At 47.9% G+C, this 22,783-nt stretch overlaps 1 protein-coding gene across 6 annotated transcripts in view; it reads left to right on the top strand.

Annotated features, from left to right (window-relative positions):
* Window positions 1–22,783, top strand: part of LRRC56 (leucine rich repeat containing 56) — a 112,313-nt gene that overhangs the window by 86,215 nt on the left and 3,315 nt on the right. For all 6 annotated transcript variants that reach the window (XM_045012665.1, XM_045012666.1, XM_045012667.1 and 3 more), the window contains 5 exons: window positions 12,635–12,812; window positions 15,466–15,681; window positions 18,261–18,325; window positions 19,827–19,957; window positions 21,073–21,263. In XM_045012665.1, the coding sequence (XP_044868600.1) occupies window positions 12,635–12,812; window positions 15,466–15,681; window positions 18,261–18,325; window positions 19,827–19,957; window positions 21,073–21,263 (781 nt within the window). The remainder of the gene's footprint in view (window positions 1–12,634; window positions 12,813–15,465; window positions 15,682–18,260; window positions 18,326–19,826; window positions 19,958–21,072; window positions 21,264–22,783) is intronic.

The following is a 22,783-nucleotide window of genomic DNA, read 5'->3' as shown; positions in this document are numbered from 1 at the left end:
TCTGTCTGGGTGCGGGGGTGTGGATAAGGGTCGGGGAAGTCAGGGGACAGGTAAGGGATAGGGTCCTAGGGGGGCAGTCAGGGGACAAGGAGCAGGGAGACTTAGATAGGGGATAGGGTCCTGGGGGGCAGTTAGGGGCAGGGGTCCCAGGAGGGGGTAGTCAGGGGACAAGGAGCACGGGGGTTGGGGGTTCTGAGGGGGGCAGTCACCCAGCCCTCTGCCCTGAGCCCTGCACACACACACCCAGGCCCCTGCCCTGAGCCTTGTACTTTCCTCATATGCACCCAGCCCTCTCTTGACTCCTTCACCACCCCCCACACGACCCCAGTCCTGACTCTGGCACCCCCACACATACCCAGCCCCCCCTGCCCTGACACCTGCACCCCCCTCACATGCCCCCAGCTCTCTGTCCTGACTCTTGCACCCCCCCACATTCCCAGTCCCCCCACATCCCATGCACCCCACACATCCCCACCCGCCACCCTGAGCACCAAACGGGAGCTCCTGCACCCCCCCCCATTCCCACCTGCACCCCTCACACCAAATGGGAGCTGCCCAGGTAAGTGCCCCCACACCCAAACCTCCTGCCCCAACCCTGAGCCCCCTCCCTCATTCTAGCTCCTGGCCAGACCCTTCACCACCAGCCCTGTGCTCAGTGCACTCCCACCCTCAGCTCAGCGCAAAGAGAGGAAGAGAATGGGCCAGAACCAGGGAGAAGGTAGGTACCCACTGTACATGGGCAGAGCCGGGACCCCAGACCAGCAGCGGGGTGAGCGGGTCCGGCCGCCGGGATCCCGGCTGGCAGGAGCCGGCGGATGGAACCCCTGAGCGGCAATGGGCTGAGCCGCTCAGTCCACTGCCGGTCTGGAGTCCTGGCTGCTGGCCCCGCACAGCCCACTGCTGGTCTGGGGTTCTGGCTGCCAGACTCTTGCCAGCCAGGGTCCCGGCTGCAGGCCCCGCTCAGCCCACTGCTGGCCTAGGTGAACAGAACCCCAGACCAGCAGTGAGCTAAGTGGGCTGGCGGCGTAAGATCAACATTTTAATTTAATTTTAAATGAAGCTTCTTAAACATTTTGAAAACCTTGTTTATTTTACAATACAACACTAGTTTAGTTATATAATATATAGACTTGTAGAGAGAGACCTTCTAATAAACATTAAAATGTATTACCGGCACGCAAAACCTTAAATTAGAGTGAATAAATGAAGACTCAGCACATCACTTCTGAAAGGTTGCTTACCCCTGCCCTAGTTAGTTTTAAACTATTTTTTTTAATCGCTTAATATGGTCCCACCCAAGTGTTCTGTATCCTCACATTAGGGGCCAGTCACCTTCACCATTTCTTATCTATCCTTGCAGTGCCTGAGAGGCCTCTGGAAACCAGTTACCGTATTTATCGGCGTATAACACGCACTTTTTTCCCCTGAAAATAGGGGGCAAATGATGTGTGCGTGTTATACGCCGATATAACCTTAACAGGGCCGGCTCTAGGATTTCTGCCGCCCCAGGCAGAAAAGAAAAGCGCCGCCCCCCCCCCAGCGGCGCGGAGCGGCGCCCTAGCCCCTGCCCCACTCCCGAGCAGCGCGGCCCTAGCCCCCCCCCCCGCGGCCCGAGCCCCCGCCCTCTCCCCCCCCCCCAGCGGCGGGGCCTGAGCCCCGAGCCCCGGCCTGCGCGAGCCCCCACCTCCCGAGCGGCGCGGCCCGGCCCTAGCCCCTCCCGAGCGGCCCGGCCCGAGCTGCCTTAGCCCCCGCGCCCCTCCAGAGCGGCCCGAGACCCCGTCCTCCCTCCCTCCCCCGAGCGGCCCTGGCCCTAGCCCCCGCCCCCCTCCCGAGCGGCGCGGCCCGGCCCGGCCCGAGCCCCCTCCCGAGCGGCCCGGCCCGAGCTGCCTTAGCCCCCGCGCCCCTCCAGAGCGGCCCGAGACCCCGTCCTCCCTCCCTCCCCCGAGCGGCCCTGGCCCTAGCCCCCGCCCCCCTCCCGAGCGGCGCGGCCCGGCCCGGCCCGAGCCCCCGAGCGGCCTTAGTCCCCGACCCCCTCCCGAGCGGCCCGAGATCCCGTCCCCCCTCCCCCCCGAGCGGCCCTAGCCCCTGCCCCCCTCCCGAGCGGCGTGGCCCGACCCGGCCCGAGCCCCCGTCCCCCTCCCGAGCGGCCCGGCCCGAGCCCCCCTCCCCGCGAACGGCGCGGCCCGCCCGCCGCCCCCTCCCAAGGGGGACATTAAATCCGGACACTAAGGTTCAAAATTTAAAAAACACTCACATTCCCCTTACTACCATCCTTATAAGTGGTAATAATATTAATAAAACAAGTTCTGAGCTACCCTTATTTTGCTTCAAAGTCCTTTATTTGAAATTTAAGTTTTTTTCCTGAAATTTCCCCCTTAAAATGAAGGTGCGTGTTATACGCCTGTGCGTGTTATACGCCGATAAATACGGTACATTATCTCTGCTCTTTGGGGACTAAAATTCTCAAACATGAGAGATCAAGGAGCTTTGTCAGATAACCCTACTGCGATGTGTAAAAGCCTCAGCTTCTTGTGCTGTGATTTCAGAAGGATGTCAGCAATACAGTGTAACAACATTAATCTTTCAATTTCTCCTCTTCCTCATCCCCCTCTTTTCATAGCTTTTGGGAGAAACCCAAAATGACCATTTTAAGTTTGAGACTGCATGATTGTTTTCTCTCATTATTACTTTCATATGGGTGTAGTAGTAAAAAGCTGACATGCCAAACCCGTGAAAAAAACGCAGAAATTGGGCTTGTTTTTGGCTTAATTGCTTGTGAGTTGCTTGTTGGCTAGTTTTTGGCTTGTTGCTTGTTGCTTCTTTTTTTTTATTGGCTCCCGGCAAGGTGGGGCAAGCAGGGGCAAAGGTGGGAGAGAGTCAGGGCTGCACAACAGGCCCACCACAGTCCCAGACTGCACGCCTGGGGGATCTAGTCACATAGAGTGTTGGGGTTCTTAGGGATTGGCTTGTTTTGGCCTTGTTTTGAAATGGGATTAGCTTGATTTTTGGCTTATTGTGAAAGTCAGGGTGCTTATTTACCGCGTGAAAGTTGGCAACTGTGGTAAAAAGCATATTATCACCAGTGTAGAAGAGCAAGGCAAAGCACCTAGAATTAGCAACAGACTCATGTGATTATCTGTCCATCCATATTAAATCCTTCTCCTGTCTCTTAAACCACATAAAATACCAATACTCAAGTTGAAATATACCAGCAAAAACTAAAAACCTGATATGATTCAGGATTTTGAATCTGGATATCTACCAGATTAATGTGTTAATACAGTGACTCTGGATCATTCTGATAATCTGTTTTGTGGCTTCAAGGAATTTCAAGAGGAAAGGAGACCACCAAAATAAAACTTTAAAGTGGCATGTTAAAGTGAGGGTCTCTTTTGAAAAGAAGTTTTCAAACTTTTTCATAGCATAGGTCAGATCTTAATAGAGAGATTGTCTTGTGGACAGGCCCATCCTCTTTGCAGTCAAAATAACCATCTCTCCTCCCTTCCTGTTTGGATTGCATAACATTCCAGTGGCAACTACAGCAATTTTATACATGCAAAAATGATATTAGAAAAATGCTGAATGTGATGTACAGTGCATGCATTTAACAAGTTAATTCCAGTTCTAGAAATGTTGTTGATTCCAGTAGTATTTCCTTTACTTAAAATGGGGACTACCATTGGAACAGGTAATAGCTCTAAAACTGGAATCTTTAAATCTGGAAACTTTAAATCCGTGCACTGTAGCATCTTGAGACAATCAGCGGAGTCAGCATAATTCAATCAACAAGTTCTCTGGTGCATCAGGAAGTGCTTTGCAGACTACTGGTGGTTTGTGGATGACAATTTGGGAATCACTGTTTTAGAACATTTATCCGATAAACTGAATAAATGTATATTCTTTGCAAACTTTCTGTGTAGATGGAGAATAGTTATTCTGGGTTAAAACAAATGATCCACCATCATTTTCTTCAGACAGCTGTAATTGCAGGTCTACATCAATCCTCAAGAGATAAACAAATTAGGTTGAATGTTAATTGCAGCACAAGTCTCCCAAGTTATTAGTGGTAGGCTAAAACCAAGATACAGTATTTGTAACCAAGATGTTTTGGGAGGTAATGTATTTTCTAGGAATTGGAGCATTCTACACTGATGTTACAGAGGACCGGTAATGCATGAGTAAGAAAGAAAACAAAGAGATGGCACTATGATTGCAGGGCTAGCCTTAGGGCCAGGAAACGTGGACCACGCCCAGGGCGCCATAGCCGGGGGGGACCCCATGGGGCTCGGGCTTCCCCTGGCTTGCTGTGGCTGGACTCCTCTCTTCTCTGACCCCTCCCCCATGCTGGGCCGGTGGGCTTCTCCCTGACCCCGCCCCCCTGGCCCCACCCTCACTCGCTCCTCAGCCAGCTGGCTGAGGGCTCTGGCTCTGCCCCAGACCCAGGGAGCCCAGAGCGGCGCGGCTGGGGCTGGGCTCTGGCAGTGCAGCCCACCGCTCGCTGCCTGCCTGCGGCCTTGCGCCACTCAGTCTCCAGTGCGGGCCAGAGTCAGGAGGATCAAAACTTCCACATGAGTGAGAGGGGTGGAGCTGGGCCGAGGGTGGGGGGAGAGGGAGGTGGGACTTAAAGTGACAGTGCACGCACTGTCTCTCAAACTTCCCTAGCACATGCGTGCGCACACACACAGGCTCTCACACCCAGGGCCGGCTTTAGGCCAATTCAACCAATTCCCCTGAATCAGGCCCCACCCCTAAGAGGGCCCCGCGCCCAAGCCCCAGTACGGCTACCGGCAAGAGCCGGTGCGCTATGCCGGGGTGGCCCAGCTTCCCCAAGGGGCAATTTAAAGGGCCTGGGGCTCCCAGCAGGGGCTGGAGCCCCAGGCCCTTTAAATTGCCACCAGAGCCCCATTGCTGGAGCCCTGGGGTAGGGCTGCAGGGCTCTGGGGGCTATTTAAAGGGCCCAGGGCTCCCATTGCTTCTACTGCCCTGGCCCTTTAAATAGCCGCCGGAGCCCTGCCGCTTCCCCAGGGCTCTCGCAGCTATTTAATAGGCTGGGGTGGTAGAAGCAGGGAAGCCCCGGGCCCTTTAAATAGCCCCCAGAGCCCTCGGGTAGCGGGGGGCTATTTAAAGGGTCAAGGCTCCAGCTGCCTCTGCCACCCTGGTCTTTAAATAGCCGCAGGAGCCCTGCCGCTTCCCCAGGGCTCCCTTGGCTATTTACAGGGCCGGGGCGGTGGAAGCCGGGGAGCCCCGGGCCCTTTAAATAGCCCCCGAGCTCCAGGCTGCTGCTGCTGCTGGTACCCCGGAGGAGGAGGAGGAGGGGGCTCTCACCATACAGGGTGGGCTGTACCCCCTGCCCCCGCACCCCCTGCCTTCAGCCAGCCCCTGATGCACCCCCTGCCCGCATCAGCCCTGCACCCCTTGCCCCTGCCCGCAGCCAGCCCTGCACCCCCTGCCCGCAGCCAGCTTGTCTCCAGCCAGCCCTGCACCCACTGCCCTGTCTCCAGCCCCACACCCCCTGCCCTGCCCACACCAGCCCCTGCCTGCAGCCAGCCCCGCACCCCCTGCCCTGTCTCCTGCCAGCCCCACACCCCCGCCCTGTCTCCAGCCAACCCCTGCCTCACCCCCCTGCCTGAAGCCAGCCAGTCCCGCACTCCTCTGTCTCCAGCCCTGCCAACCCATGCAGCACCCCCACTGCAGCCCTGCCTGAAGCCAGCCAGCCCACCCAACACACCCCTGTCTCCAGCCAGCCCCGCACCTCCTGCCCTGGCTGCAGCCAGACCCTACCTCCAGTCAGCCCCTGCCCTGCCTCCAGCCAGCCCCATGTCCGCTGCTGCCCTGCAGTTCCCAGGGCAGTAACCCTGCACACCTGCTTCAATGAGAGGGGCAGGGAGCAGCTGGGACCCACATATGTGCACACCCTAGGGTGACCAGACAGCAAGTGTGAAAAATCAGGACAGTGGATAGGGGGTAATAGGATCCTATATAAGAAAAAGACCCAAAAAACGGGACTGTCCCTATAAAATCGGGACATCTGGTCACCCTAGCACACCCCCAGGGAGTGGCGGGGACCCACACATGTGAAATGGAGCTCATTTCTAGTTCAGGCCCATCTTTTTAAAAAAGAACTTTAGGTGGGGTTAACATACATCTGTATTTTCCCAGACATGTCAGTCTTTTTGGTTCTTAAATCGCCATCTGGGAGGAAAATACGGACGTATGGTAACCCTATTGGTTCAAAACTACATATTGTGGCACATCCCTTAAATCAGAACTTTTTATAGGGAACCGGTTGCTAAGAAATGAAAGGCTGTTTTTTTACTTTTCTTTTTTTTTTAAGTTATCCCTGCCGGGGCCCCGCCAAAATTGTTCGAATTGGGCCCCGCACTTCTTAAAGCCGGCCCTGCTCACACCCACATACACTCTGTCTCTCTGAGTCCCCCAACACAGATTGTCACACACACACAGAGTCTCACACTCCCCAATGCACACTATGTCACACAATCCCCAAACACACAGTCACACACACTGGCTCTCTCTCTCAAACACACACACACAAAACACACACACACACACACACACTCTCTCTCTCTGTCACGCACACACTCTCTGTCACGCACACATACACTTGTATTATTATTGTTGTTATTACTGCTTGGTACTTCCTGTCAAAATGCTTTTGGTGAGCCAGGAGTGGCTAGGGGCTGCCGGAGGGCTCTGGGCTCTGGCAAGATACAGCCCCCATGTGAGAGTGCAAAGCCTGCCTTGAGCCACAGGCACCACAAGCCACCGCAGCAGCAAAGAAGTATGTGTGGCAATACACCATACACCATGCCACCCTTACTTCTGCGCTTCTGCTGACAGTGGTCTAGGAATTTGCTAGTTGTAGCAGTTACTCATTGTGACGTTATCTGATTAAAACATGACCATGTAGATCATTGTTGCAACCATTGTTACATATTTGCAACAAATCTTGAACAAATTGTGACACGTAAGATGTCTATGAAAAAGTTATGATTTGCTGAATATGTTTATGCTATTTGTATATATGTATCATTTTTGTATTTGAAGTTATGAGTATTGGCTCTAGACCTGTATTTCAAATGTTTGCTCCTGGGGTAACACCACAAGATAGTTAGCCAGCAAATCTTGAAGGGACTAGTCAAAGTAAGAGGCTCATCAAGGGACACTTAACTCACAATGGATCATGGGAGACACCCATCTACATTGAATGGACTTTCCTGTGGACTTCCATATGAAGTATAGGTAATGGCCCAGAGGTGATGTTAGGAGGGGAGCCCGTAGGAGCCAGGAGTGATAGGGGGATGCCAAAATACAAGTTCGCCCAGGGCACCATTTTCACTAAGGCCGGCCCTGTTCCTCTGTATCACATGCCATATAACTTCCCCGTTTACTCTAAACCATTCACATCCATAGAATTCATTTGTGTAAGAATTTATGCTTGAAAACTTAGATAGCGTCCCTAAAAGCTCAGTCATGTAGTGCAAGTGTGGGCATTTCAATCCATGCATATAATAATCGTGAAGATTTGTTTCACTTTCTTATGTTTAATTATTGGCTTGATCACATCTGTCACTGAAGGCACCAGCACAGTGTAGTGTTCCAGTTGTCATGTTTTTTCTTTTCAGAGATCCAGTAGGCTGTGCCTTAACAAATTGTTCTACAGTTGTTTTCCTTCTTTGTACTTTCAGAGGTGTACTTCAGAGGCAGATACTGTAACTATTTATAATTGAAGTGTTTGTTATTGACATTTCATTCCTTGCTGAAGATGTGATTAGAAACAAAAGTCTCTACAAAAATAAATCCATGCCTGCTTCTAGTGGAAAGATCATGTCTTCTTGCTTGTTTTTATTCCCATAGAGATAATACAGTGCAGTTTCTGTCACTATAGTTGTAGTTTACTATCAGAACCTACGCAATAGGTACTAGAGCTATAAGGAGTTCATGTCTATCCCCTTTGCTGCCCATCGCCAAATGTAGTAACATATTCAGAAGACATAATTATCACTGTCTTCAGTCTGTAAAAAAACAAAAGCACTTGTGATAGAGTCATGCCATGGTGGAAGACAGTAGAGGCAACAAATGGCTGATTAATCTGTCTTCTCCTAGAATGACCCTGTCATAAATATAAAGGGAAGGGTAACAACCTTTGTGTATGCAGTAATATAAAATCTCTCCTGGCCAGATGTACTGAATCATTTTACCTGTAAGGGGTTAAGAACAAATCATGTCAAACCAATCTGATAGCTTTCTTTGATAGGATAACGAGTCTTGTGGATAAGGGAGAAGCTGTGGATGTGGTATACCTAGACTTTAGTAAAGCATTTGATACGGTCTCACATGATATTCTTATCAATAAACTAGGCAAATACAACTTAGATGGGGCTACTATAAGGTAGGTGCATAACTGGCTGGATAACCGTACTCAGAGAGTGGTTATTAATGGTTCCCAATCCTGCTGGAAAGGTATAACAAGTGGGGTCTGCAGGGGTCTGTTTTGGGACCGGCTCTGTTCAATATCTTCATCAACGACTTAGATATTGGCATAGAAAGTATGCTTATTACGTTTGCAGATGATACCAAACTGGGAGGAATTGCAACTGCTTTGGAGGATAGGGTCATAATTCAAAATGATCTGGACAAATTGGAGAAATGGTCTGAGGTAAACAGGATGAAGTTTAACAAAGACAAATGCAAAGTGCTCCACTTAGGAAGGAACAATCAGTTTTACCCATACAGAATGGGAAGAGACTGTCTAGGAAGGAATACGGCAGAAAGGGATCTAGGGGTTATAGTGGACCACAAGCTAAATATGAGTCAACAGTTTGATGCTGCTGTAAAAAAAGCAAACATGATTCTGGGATGCATTAACAGGTGTGTTGTGAGCAACACACGAGAAGTCATTCTTCCACCCTACTCTGCGTTGGACAGGCCTCAGCTGGAGTATTGTGTCCAGTTCTGGGTACCGCATTTCAAGAAAGATGTGGAGAAATTGGAGAGGGTCCAGAGAAGAGCAACAAGAATGATTAAAGGTCTTGAGAACATGACCTACGAAGGAAGGCTGAAAGAATTGGGTTTGTTTAGTTTGGAAAAGAGAAGACTGAGAGGGGACATGATAGCAGTTTTCAGGTATCTAAAAGGGTGTCATCAGGAGGAGGGAGAAAACTTGTTCACCTTAGCCTCTAATGATAGAACAAGAAGCAATGGGCTTAAACTGCAGCAAGGGAGGTTTAGGTTGGACATTAGGAAAAAGTTCCTAACTGTCAGGGTGGTTAAACACTGGAATAAATTCCCTAGGGAGATTGTGGAATCTCCACCTCTGGAGATATTTAAGAGTAGGTTAGACAAATGTCTATCCAGGATGGTCTAGACAGTATTTGGTCCTGCCATGAGGGCAGGGGACTGGACTCGATGACCTCTCGAGGTCCCTTCCAGTTCTAGAATCTATGAAGCTCAAATAACCTGGTTGGTACTTGACCGAAAGGACCAATAAGGAAAGAAGATACTTTCAAATCTGGGGGAGGGGGAGAGGATAATCTAATGCATTTTCTTGCCTTACTTACAATTTTTGTAATCTTAGATTAATCATTTCAGGTATTTGTTCAGGAGATGTTTTACCTGCCTGGTGTGACTCTCTCTCCCAAGAGGGAACAAACAAAGAGAGCACAAACAAAACCTCCCCCCTCACCTCCCCCCCAGGATTTGAAAGTATCTTCTTTCCTTATTGGTCCTTTTGGTCAGGTGCCAACCAGGTTATTTGAGCTTCTTAACCCCAAGTGATTCAGTACATCTGGCCAGGAGGGATTTTATGTTACTGCATACATAAAGGTTGTTGCCCTTCCCTTTATATTTATGACAGGGTCATTCTAGGAGAGGACAGATTAATCAGCCATTTGTTATCTCTACTGATTGGAGGCCTCCTCAGAGAGGCATGTCTTCCACCACGGCTCTAAAAGAGGCAACTCACAAATTCACTCTGACCCCTCAGTGGGGAGTTCCACAGCCCTGAGGCCATCACAAAACCCATTCTACCCTCGATTCCTGAAAGTTTCACCCTGGGCTCTGTCAGATGCTTTGTTCCTATAAATGCTTTTGCCAACTGACTGAGGTATAGAAAATTCACCTGGGAGGTAGAAAAAATAGAGGTGGACTTACATTTATGTACCCCGATTGGGCAAGTCTAACATTTCAAGCTGCATGCCATACTGTACCCCACACTACAGCCTTGGTAAGAGCTTGTGGTTTTTTTTTTAATCTACAAAATGATTAACTAGATTTACTGCTCTTTCTTTAGGCTCCCTGTTTGCTTTTGTGTAATTTGATTTTCAGATGACCTCATCTTCCTCTGTCATCTAAACCAAAAACAACAACCTGGTGATAAATACTGTAGCCCCTATGACAGCTGCTGTTTGCAGTATTGCCATGTGAGTGTAATATGATGCATCTCTCAAACAGGGCAGCACTATAAATTGTAAACCTATAGCCAGCGCCCTGTACAAAGTACATGTGCTACGTGAAGGGATGATGATTGGTTAAGGCTATTCCTAAATTAAGATTAAAGAGTCAGTTAGTCAGGTTAGTGTCTGCCTCTTCTTAGCAGCAGCCAGAAAAGATATGCTTTATTTGACAGATACCCTCTGCCAGATTGTGTGTTGCTTTGTGGGAAGGGAATGGACAGTTGTTATACATACTGCTACTACAGAAAGATTTCTTTGTGTGAGAACATTACTGGTGGGCAAGGACTTGGCTGACTGGGAATTGGTGATATAACATGTAATATTGTGAAAGACAAAAACTCTATCAGGACCAAACGAGTGACTTATAGGTAAGGCTACGTTTTAGTCATGGGTATTTTTAGTAAAAGTCACGGACAGGTCACAGGCACTAAACAAAAATTCAAGGCCTGTGACCTGCCCATGACTTTTACTATATACCCCTGACTAAAACTTGGGGTGGGGGCTGCCTGGGGGTGCCCCGGGTGCTGGGGAGGAAGGGTGGCCTAGGTGACGCAGCCCGGGACCCCTGCTGGTGTTAGGATGGGGGTTGGCGGGACTGGCAGGCTCCTTACTTGGCTCTGTGCCACCATCCCCCCACCCCAGCAGCAGCAGCAGAGTTTGGATGTGGGAGGGTGCACGGGGTTGGTGGCATGGGATGGGGTGAGGCAGGCTCTGGGTGGCGCTTACCTGGGGGCTCCCCAGAAGTGGCAACATCCCCCTCGGTCAGCTGCTATTCAGAGGCGTGGCCAGGTAGCTCCGCACGCTGCCTCTGCCCAGGGCACCGCCCCCACAGCTCTCTGTGGGCTGAGACTGCCCCAGCAACAGCCGGTGCGACTGGCGCAGGGGCTGCCTGAACTGCCCTCGGGCCAGGCGCACCGGCCGCTGCAGAAGTCACGGAGGTCATGTAAAATCATGGAATCCGTGACCTCCATGACAAACTCGCAGCCTTACTTATAGGCAGATGTTTACATTCAGGTGAGTCATCCCCTCAGACTCCATTACCAGGACAATCTTGCTTTGTGCTTTCTTTAAACTGTGAGTGAATTTGAGACAGTCAAACATTGTCTGCTGCCTTCTTGAATCTAAATTTTTTTTAACCAGTGTTGCAAAATGCATGTCCCAACACACCTGTACGCCTCACTAAATTTCCCCAAAGCTGAGATGCCATGTATAGATGTCTTTGCGGTGTCCTAATCTGTTAGAAATGCCCAACGTTCACCAGGAGATTCAGAACCATAGTGTAATAACCATTGTATGTAAACTTCTCTCTCCTACGATTCATAATTCCTCCATCATTGCGATGTGCACGTGGACCATTTCACATCTAATCCAAAATGTCAGTTTATTAGTCCAGAAAAAGCTGTATCCCTCAACGTGTGTCATAACCAGCCTGTGTGCATGGGAGGGGTCGTTCCAAAGTCTCAGAAAAAAAACCCCTAGATACAGTTCATTTGAGCCTTTGTGCATCTATCCTTGGCATGCGCCCTCTTCCAGGAAAGGGGCTTAGATTTAAATTGAGTCATCTCCTTTAATATACAGAAGCACTCACCGTGCCTCCCAGGGCTGCATGTGCACCTGGCTTACAGTTTTGCCTAAAGTCGCAATCTAGCTCTGAGAGATTTGCTCCTTATTGGTCCATCAGACACTGGGTTTGGCAGCCTTCCAGCCCAGGCATATCTTTTTAGTCACACTATGGCCTGAAGTTGATGCTGCAACCAAAGAATTCCAAAAGTAGCGAGAAGGGGGCACTTATGGATTGAGTTTGTCCAATCTTCTCATAGAGAGCAGTGTATTGTTTGCAGTTTTGTACAGCACCCAGATGCTATGGTAATAGGTGCTGATGTAATTGATTAAATACATTGCAAATAAGCCTTTTATTTTGTGCAACTTGTGTTGTCAGTTCATCAGCTGCTTGAGTAGCAGTTCCATCAGAGAGAAGCATAATGAGATTTGAAATGTATGGTTACATTTCTATTTATTCTTTGAAGTGGGTTGGTTTGCCCCTTCAAAGCATTCTTCAAACTATCCAGCATTCATACAAAGTGAACAGCTCCATTTTGCTTGTAGTAGTCCAGTTTCTCATGAACAATCTGTTAAAATGACCACATTCTCAATTCTTCCAGGTGCCAGATTATAACTACAGAGCTGAAGTGAAAAAACTCATCCCTCACTTAAAGTATTTGGATGAAATACTAGCAAATCAAATCACCATCCCTCCCTCCAGGAAGATGAACAAGGACTGGCTAATTGTCAAGGAGTCCATTAAGGAGGGCAGTTTAGCCAAAGACATGTCTCGGTTTGGTACGTCAAATTTCTCACCATTTATTGGTGCTGATGTGTAAGAAAGAAAGAGTGCAGCTGGACTCTGAGATCCCAAGCAGAGCTTTCAGGGCTGGGAGATAGGAAACTCAGTCTCTTCACTTGGAAAATGAGCAGATTGGCTACGGAATTCACGGTGGAACAATAAATATGGAACTTCACCGTGTCGTTTTCATGGTCATTCTTTGGAATGTAACTGCATTTCAAACTTATGGGCAGAACCTCTGCCCCGTTGAGGCTGCTTTGTGCTGCTCTTAACCAGCCAGTGGAGGATTCTTCCCTCCTACATTGGGGAATCCTCTGGTACTCTAAGGATGCCATATTGGCTGCTATGCCATTGAGTCGGGTGAATGGCTAGGAGAAATGGAGTATGGCTAGAATGCCTCTGCTCTCCAGTGATTGTCCAAAGGTGGCTATGAAACAATGGGAGTAATTTAGAGCAGCCCTGAGGCTTGCCCTAGGATCAGAGAAATGTAAAAGTGGCTTAAACCACCCAGCATGTCTCATCTGCAGCTGAGGTTCTAGCCCTTAGTATTCTTCTTGTATGTATGTTTTGAACTGAGCAATTCAAGTGAAATCTTGGAAATGAATGTGGTAAACCAGTGGTCCCCAACGTGGTGCCCGTGGGCACCATGGCGCCCGCTGGGGCATTTATGTGCGCCCGCCTAGTGCCCAGCAGGGGAGAGAAGTCGCGGTCCCGCGCCTGCCGGGAACAGAGAACTCAGGCTGCGAGCGCGGTGTTCTCTGTTCCCAGCAGGCGCGGGGCCCGCCTAGTGCCCAGCAGGGGAGAGAAGTCGCGGTCCCGCGCCTGCCGGGAACAGAGAACTCAGGCTGCGAGCGCGGTGTTCTCTGTTCCCAGCAGGCGCGGGGCCCGCCTAGTGCCCAGCAGGGGAGACAAGCTGAGGCCCCGCACCTGATGGGGACAGAGAACTCCAGGGCTGCAGGCTGTGGGCGCCGGTGTTCTCGGTCCCTTGCTGGTGCAGGGCTGCGGCTGAAGCCAGAGAGAAGCCACGGCCGCGCGCCTTCTGGGGACAGAGAACTCCAGGGCTGCAGGCGCCGGTGTTCTCTGTGCTCGCGCCTTCTCTCAGGATTCATATACCGTATTATGTTATATTAAATCATGTTTTTCATGCTATTTAATGTACAATTACAAAATAAGCCTTGAAAAACTGTTGGTGCCCACCACACTCTTCTGAAAACATGAATGTGCTACTGGCCGCAAAAAGGTTGGGGACCACTGTGGTAAACAGTGTGATGGCTCATAAATAGCGACTTATGTAACTACATGACAGTACATTATTTGGCAGAACTGGTTCATAAGAACAACCATACTGCATCATACCAATGGTCCACCTATCCCAGTATCCTGTCTTCCAACAATGGCCAGTGCCAGATGCTTCAGAGGGAATGAACAAAAAAGGCAATTTTGGAGTGATACATCCTCTATCATCCAGTCCCAGCTTCTGGCAGTCAGAGGTTTAGGAACACCCAGAGCATAGGATTGTATCCCTGGTCATCTTGGCCAACAGCCATTGATGGACCTATCTTTCATGAACTTTATCTAATTCTTTTTTGAACCCAGTTATAGTTTTGACCTTCACAACATCCCCAGGCAATGAGTTCCGCAGGTTGACTGTGCGTTGTATGAAGAAGTACTTCCTTATCTTTGTTTTAAACCTGCTGCCTGTTAATTTCATTGGGTCACCCTGGTTCACACATTATGCTTTTATATACTGCATGACATGTGCTTTACCATGGTCAGTTAAATATTACAAAGTATTTCCTATCACTGCTTCTATTGCTTCCCATTAGTGTGGGCAATATGGTTGGCTTCCTGACTCCCACTGTTGTGGTATGCTTGCCAACAGTGCACCATTAAAAATATAGTTTATTTTGGAATATGTGCACACACTTGTCATTTATTTTAATCCCAGTGGGTCCAAATCACTAGTTGTAGTAATAGGTATCATAGGAAAAAATCTGTAAAAATATGATATTTCAGTGATCCCTCTGTTGGCTACATAAGGTTAAATTACAGAAAAATAGTAAAGTTGGGAAGCAGAAACAGCATAGAGTGGAACACAGAACAGGGCATTCATATAACTTTATATTCTATTCATGTTTGTATTTTTGCCTTTGACATTAAGCACTCAGGTTAGGAAATTCCAAACATTTTCTCTTCTTTAGTAATGTTAAGTTAGCTGCTTTGCACATGCTAGATGTTTTGTGGTTTTGCATTAATAACAAAGGCCAAGATATTTTTAATAGATAGGTGCCTAAAATTAAGCGCCTAAATAAATGGGCTGATTATTAAAAGTGTTGAGCACCCAATACTGCTGGACTTTTTTTCCTTTGCCAGCCTATTGCTTAATATTTAAATGGTTTAGAAACTGTGTGAAAAGTGCAGGTGTTCATGCTGGAAGGTGGCCAGATAAGTGTCCCAACATGAGGAAGTGGCAGACACTGTGTGGCTGTGCTGGGTGTAGTGTTTCCATTTAAGTTTCTTGAAGCAGGAACTGCATTTTCTTCTGTTCTCTCTAGCACCAAGCATGTTGCCATTGCTTTATCATGACTGTGCAATGATAGGGTATTTTAAATGTTGCATACTTAGTTATATCTTACTGAAATCTCTCAGATGCTCATCCAGAGGCAACAACAAGAAGACCTGGCTCTGGTCTGAGACCTACTACAGCTCACTTCATGTCAGCTTCCAGACCCTGGACTGCACAGAGGCCTGCTAGTGCAGGGAGATCTAGCAATATCCATTTGCTATCCTATGGTAGCACCCTTCCAGACTCCACTGTCTCTGATGAGATATTTCTAGAAGATGACTCCAGTGACTTGACACATGGTGATGAATTTTCTTTGTCTGTTCTTCCCCCACCCACCCCTCTTTCGAAGCCCTCTCAAAGTTCTTCCAGCTTTATAAAAGTACATGTGCTCTCAGTGCCCCCCGTCTAGTACTGACGGCACATTGGATTGTCCATAGGTTTCCAAGCGTGAAGCCCGCACAGTGAGCTTGGAGTGCTTTTTCATTTTCTCCTGAGGCAGAAGCTGAAAGTCCTGTAGCGACACCCTTCCATTTTACCCTTTAATCCCCCTTCAAAAGTTGCACATTGCTACAAAGTGCCCTAATGAAAGGCTGGCTATGTCTCCCCACCTGTTATTTGTTAAGCAGTCTCCCCTCAGGTAGGGTTTGTCCTCCTGTTTTTATTCAAACCTGTTCTCATTAGCCCTTATCTCTAGAACCCAAATTGGCTGGGGTCACAGATCTAGTTTATATGAAAACATTCAGAACTATTTGGACATATCATTGTGTTAAAACACTGGAGTAATGTCCTAAGATAAACTGTCCCTACAGAACGTCTGGAGTTCAGAAGCTGTGTTGCATGCCCCCTTCACAAGTGGGTCATAAAGTCAGAGTACATGGTATGCAAGCTCAGTACTTATATTCCTATAGGGATCATTGCTGTGAGTGAGTGACTGTATCCTTAGTTTCCAGGGCTGCGTCTCCCAGTGTGAGGGATCACGGCACTGATTTAAAATGTCTGGCCTGCTGGCCAGCCCAGAGGTCTAATTTTAGCGCAGTACTCAGCAACCTGGTGGTTGGCTCTTCCCTCCTGGGAACACTGCAGAGGCAGCACCACCCCTCAGAAGGAAGTGGAGGACCTTCTGTCACTCGGCAGCAATTTTTCTGGCTAATTCAGGCTCACTGCTGATGACTGAGGGTATGGCTACACTTACAAATCTGCAGCGCTGGTAGTTGCAGCGCTGGTCGTCCAGCTGTGCAGGGCCAGCGCTGGTGTGTGGCCACACTCACAGCTACCAGCGCTGGTGTGTGGCCACATTTGCAGCATTTGCAGCGCTGTTGGGAGTGATGAATTATGGGCAGCTATCCCAGCATTCAAGTGGCAGCAACGGTGCTTTTCAAAAGAGGGGGGTGGGGTGGGGCGGGGCGGAGTGTGACAGGGAGCGGGGGGAGAGAGAGAGAGTGGATTTTTGGAGCCAACACTGTGTTACCTTCCTGACTTGAAAAATCAGATCATGTTCCCAATCCCTTACCCTTAACTCTTAACTGCAAACAGCCTGCAGCCAACATGACTCCCTTTCTCCCCTCTGCCCCCGCTGTTTCTGTCAAGCAAACACTCACTCCCTGCCTGCCTCATTATCTCATTTGATTGTTCACAGATTGATCACAGCAAACAGGAGCTGTGTTTGTAGATAAACAGCTCCGGGATCAACGGATGGAGCTCCGTAGCTCGGAGTTCACAACAAAACAAAGAAAGGCTGCATAACAAAACAAAGAGAGTAATTTATAAAAGCATTCTGGGATACATCCTTATATCCTGGAGGCCAATCACAGCGCTGGTGTGTGGCCACACTTGATGACCAGCGCTGCAGCACCAGCGCTGGAATCCTTATTCCCCATGCTGAGTGAGGTGTACGGCCAGCGCTGCAGCCAGGGAGTTGCAGCGCTGGAAGTGCCCTGCAGGTGTGGCCACTTACTAATTGCAGTGCTGGTGGAGGCTTTCCAGCGCTGCAATTCGCCAGTGTAGCCATACCCTGAGATTTGGATGTAGCTCCGTCCAAGCCCCTCTCAGAGCAGACAACAGTGTAGACGAGCTGGAGAGTGAGGTGATCTTAACGTTAGCTGTAGCAGAGCTGACACTCCGCTATAATTAAGGGGAAGACAAAGGAGCTTCTGAGGGCCTCTGGCAGGATGCCCAAGGATGGCTGAATGGGAAATGTCTTGCAGAGTCCTGTTTTGATCCAGTTTTGCAGGCTCCCTAGCAGGGGCGGCTCTAGGCATTTTGCCGCCCCAAGCACGGCAGGCAGGCTGCCTTCGGCGGCTTGCCTGCTGAGGGTCCACTGGTCCTCTGAAGCCGCGGGACCAGCAGACCCTCCGCAGGCAAGCCGCCGAAGGCAGCCTGCCTGCCACCCTCGCAGCGCCGGCAGAGCGCCCCCCGCGCCTTGCCGCCCCAAGCACGCGCTTGGCGTGCTGGGGCCTGGAGCCACCCCTGCTCCCTAGGATTTCTTGGTCAGTTGTTACTGAGAAGGCCAGAGTGCTGCGATCTAATCAGCTCTTCGGATGCTGATTAGGTGTGTCCGGTTGTGTTCATTTGCCCCAGTATTTTGAGGCTGTCTTTCCAGTAAACACCAGTTCCTTCTCAGCTCTCTGAGGCAGGTAGTTCAAATGCTTAGCAGTACCAGCTGAGCCAGTGAAGCCTTCCAGAGCCATGAAGCAGCACCTTGCTAGCACTGGATACTCCGCATTTAGCAAAGGAAATGGAGACCAGCTCCAGACGGTCAATGAATGAAACATGTTATATCCTCGAGAACAGAATCTCATCAGGACTGTAAACTGATTTAAGAACTGTACGAAGTGTCAAAAGCTAGTGAGAAATGCTTTGTTTTGTTTCTTTTTGCTAGGAATCAGCCGAGTTATATGTGGGAACCCTATCAAAGCCCTTCATGCACGGAGACAAAAGCTAGGTGTACGTTATCTTTCCTATATGCTTTCCATTCCTGCCTGACACACCCAGATCAGATGAGTTCTGCTGAGATAAGCTGAGACCCCTAATGTATTTTATGGATTTCCACTCCAGTCCAGAAAACTGTATACAAAAGCAATGAGTCTTAGAGAAGGGTGTGTGTCTGTCTGTCTGTCTGTCTAAAGGCCCTGATTCAGTAAAGCGCATAAGCATGTGCTCAAATATCCTGCTGAGTCAGGAGATATGGAAGGCCAAGTGAGGCATGGAGAAGGGCAGGAGAGGAAACTTGGAGAGCTGGAAGATCAATGGATAAATAGAGAATGGTGAGGGGGTCATGAATCTGAGACTTCCAGGCTTCCTGTTCTGGGAGGGATTGGAGAGAGCTGGGAGGGAAGTGTCAACCCAAAACAAACAAATTGTGTCATTTAATGAGAAAGTTGTCGGATATCAGCTATGATTGTATATAAGAAACAGAGGAGAGAAACAAACGGTAGGGAGAACTGTTACTTTCACTTTAGGAAATTAAAAACAATGGACTGTAAAAGAACACATGAAAATTACATGCCACATCCTGCATTCCTTACTTACAAAACTTGCATCGACTTCCCTGGGACCTGAGCAAAGCACAGGTAAGGACCACAGGATTTGGTTCTGGCTTACGCTGGAGCCCAGACTCTGGGAGGGGGAAAGGTCACAGATCCTGGCCTCCAGCCTGTGCCTGAACATCTACACCACAGTTAAACAGGCCCTTAGCCTGAGCCCCATGAACCCGAGTCAGCTGGCATGGGCCAGCCATGGGTATTTAATTGCAGTATAGATATACCTTTGTAGGCCCTGGTTCCGCAAATCATGTAAACGTGTGCTTAACTTTATATGTGCTTTGCTGCATTGGGGCCATGTCACTTACATGAAATATAGATCACTACAGTGTATATAATTTTACATGTTATCCCTGACAGCAAATATTAGAAAAATCATTGGAGGGGGGGAATTGAAGTGTCCCTTTTCTCTGCCCTGCCCTGCCCAGTCAGTGAAGCTTTTTGGAATTAATTAAAACAATGAGAATTAATAATAGTGTGGTGTAGCACAGACTGTATAAAGGCACCATAATCATATGCTACACATCACATCCTGCTGAAATGCCTGTCGGTGCAGCTATTATGGGTTCAGGTCAGTGTACCTAGAGCTACGTATCCATGGGGCCAGAATTAAACGTGTCATTACTCTGCCAATCATCTCAGTGCTGGGTTTCTGGAGTGAATGTATAAGAAACGTAGTATCCTAACAGGGGTTGTAACTGGGATTATCATATTCAGTACAATTTAAAAAAATATCAAAATAAAGAACACGGTCATGGATAAACTGAAAACCCAACCGTTACATCAACATTCTGATGCTCAGAGTTTGGAAATTGCGCTAGAGGGAGAGTTGTTGGCAAAGAGAGGTGAGTGGTAAAGTAAATACCAAGTTATCAGTGGTAACTTTTTTTTGTTTTATTTTTTAGTCTGTAGCAATGAACCCTTTCCAAATGCCTGGTCCCAAGATGGAGCACACCTATGACTCTGAAGAAGCTGAAGATCTAAGCCGGGAAGATGTCTTTACTGAACTGAGGGCATGGAGAGAGCAGCATAACCAGTAAGAGTTTGGGATGATTCTAAATTATCTTACAATAAAGCAGGGACCCAGTGTTCCGCCTCCATAATAAGGCAAACTCTTCAGCCACCTGGTGGCAGTTTTGGGGAATTGCCTTTCATTTTGTAAATTTATATCTAGGCAGGCAGAGACAACACAGTGGAATCTATTTGCAAACTCCATGCTTAGTCGCCCCTTCTGCTGGAAACCTCATGGGAGGGACGAAGGAGGTGGAAATCTCTGGGGCATTGTCCATGTTGATCCTAGGGGAGGCCAAGATGTCCGTGCTGGTTCTGGGTCTGTGATCCCTCCCTCGGCCCACTTCCTGGCAACCTCCTTAAAGGGACATCCCTATTGAGGGGATGGGTGGGCAGAGAAAAATTAATACAGCCTGGCAAAACTCCATAAAGCAAAAAGGGAAAGATGGACTCCTCCTTCCACAGCCACTACTCATGCCTAGCTCTCTGGCTCCTCCCCGAGCCCAGCAGCTACTTCCCATCCCCTCACCACTTGCAGATCCCAGACCTCTGGAATGCCCTCCGTGTGGCTGGTGGCAAGTTGTGAAGTGTGTGTGGGATCAGTGGGAAATTGTTGCCCTGCAACTGGTCCTAGCAGTGTTCTCCATTAGACAGTAAGGGCAGGATTTGCAAAAGCAGTTGGCATTCACCTAACTAAATGGGAGTTTTCTCACTGACTTCAGTGTGCTTTGGATCAGGCCACTTTATAGGCAGTTCTCTGCCCCGGTATTCCATGCACAATTGGAGAAAATAATATTGAGCTGCACTTCCTCCAGGGATCTGAGAGGTGACTATTATCCTAGAGATAAAAATGCCTTTATTTTGACTTCCTTGAAATCTGTCATGTTTCACTTGGCTAATTAAAGGTTGGCTGAATCTGAAACAATAAAACACAGGCAGGTTAGGTACCTAATTCGTAGCCCATTTTTGCATGTGAGAGGTAAGCCAATCCAAGTGAATGTAAATCCACGTTACCTATATTTGTCTCTGAACAACAGCAACCCCACATGCATGTACAGTACTCAGAACAGTTCATGTGTACACTCCTCTAAGATAGCACAATGAGGGTCAGCTAAAACTTTAGAGCTTAACATTTGTCAGGTGTCTGCAAATCATTCAGATGGAGAAGGCCCCCCAGGTGCTGAAGATACACAGTGATGAGGAGGAGGATGAAGAATGCAGCCTGAGTGACAGCTGTGAGGATGAGCTAAGAGAGACTTATGATGAGGACCTAATTGAAAGGATTTCACCAGATTCCTCCTGCCAGTCCCGTCTTTCCCAGTCCTCCTCAGGTACTTGTCTCACTTGGCCTTCTCACTTTTCAGGGAAGGGTTGACATGTATTACTTTTGTCTGTTTCTCCTCCAAGATTACACCTGTGACTTCTGTGGGAAAATCTGGAGGGCATGAATTGGGCTCCTCAGCCACTTTAAAACCCACCACTGAACCCCCTTGGCAGACATCCTCCTCGCATCGAAGGATAGCCGAAGAAAGAATGTAATCATTCATTGTTCCTCTCAGCTACATGAGAAGGAATACTGGAGATGCAATACCTGGGAATGTGTTTTCTTGTCACCCAAGCAGTATAATAAATTGCATTCCATTAGGACATATAAGGCTGTATTTCTCTCCCAGAGGTTTAGTGACACAGTTACTCAAAGGCATTCTTTTGGTTGTGTCCTTAGCCTAAATTCTGTACATCAGTCAATTAGGTACAGTTTAATCTTTTTATGGCCAGCAGCAAATGGATCTCTACTATATATAGAATCTTTCTAAGGATAAACATATAAAACATTGCTGTGTCATGCTCTTTGTTTTCAGCTTTTATTTTATTTAATTTTTCCCAGGAATTTATTAGTGTTTATTACCACAACAACAAAAATAGGTGAAAATCAGTGCAAAAAACTATTAATAATTTTTCTGGGTAAATATTTGGGTTCATTTTGGTGGATGGAAAGATGGAAAAAAGTATTCAGTAGATTAATGCTTTGAATTTCGTTCATCAGTGTGGTTTGCTGCAGAACTAAAAGAGAACTCAAAACACAATGCCACCTGTGAGTTTAAGAAAACAATATAATCTCTAATCCCCAAATAAAACTTTTGATTTGAATAAACAGTTTACTGTTGTGGACTTAGAACTATTAGCCTATAAATATTTTCATTCACTAATTGGGCCACACGATTTGCAGTACATACACTCAACTTCATCCTTTTCTCCTGTTTTTGTTTTTTGAACACTTTTGAATACTTCCTTGTTTCTGAAACATATTTTGATACAGATTTTTGGTTTCTTCCCATTTTAGTGTGTCAGATCTTTAAACCGTTATCTGCTAACAGCTTGAAATGTGTATGTGGTGGGCGTGAGATTCATCAGTACGTTCAGATGTGCACGCACCTCAGAGCTTGTGTTCGTGCCTGTTTGTTTGTAGACTAGACTAATACATAGCCTTATTTCAACAGGCAGCTTTGCATATACACACAGACAAATGAATTCTCGTAATACATATATCTCATGCAATGTATTGTATTTTCCTAATAAAACAAGTTATTTTTATATATTTTAATGATACAAAAGTAGGGTGGAAATCAGAAAAAAACAGAATAATACTTTTTGTAAAACCTGGGAATTTTTCAGTAAAAATTGGTTTAAACTGAAAACGAAGGAGCTTAGTCATAGATCATCATCAGGATTCTTCTCCTTCCATGTGTGTTACAGCTGGGGATCATATGAGCTGAACTATAAACAGTAAAAAGAATATACAAAAACATTCTTAACATTTAGGTGCTTTCCCTTATTCTAATGCTAACGTGAG

This window comes from Mauremys mutica, chromosome 4 (assembly GCF_020497125.1).
Source record: "Mauremys mutica isolate MM-2020 ecotype Southern chromosome 4, ASM2049712v1, whole genome shotgun sequence".
NCBI lineage: Eukaryota > Metazoa > Chordata > Testudines > Geoemydidae > Mauremys > Mauremys mutica.
The sequence above is the reverse complement of the archived record's forward strand: the minus strand, read 5'-3'. Positions and strand labels throughout refer to the sequence as shown.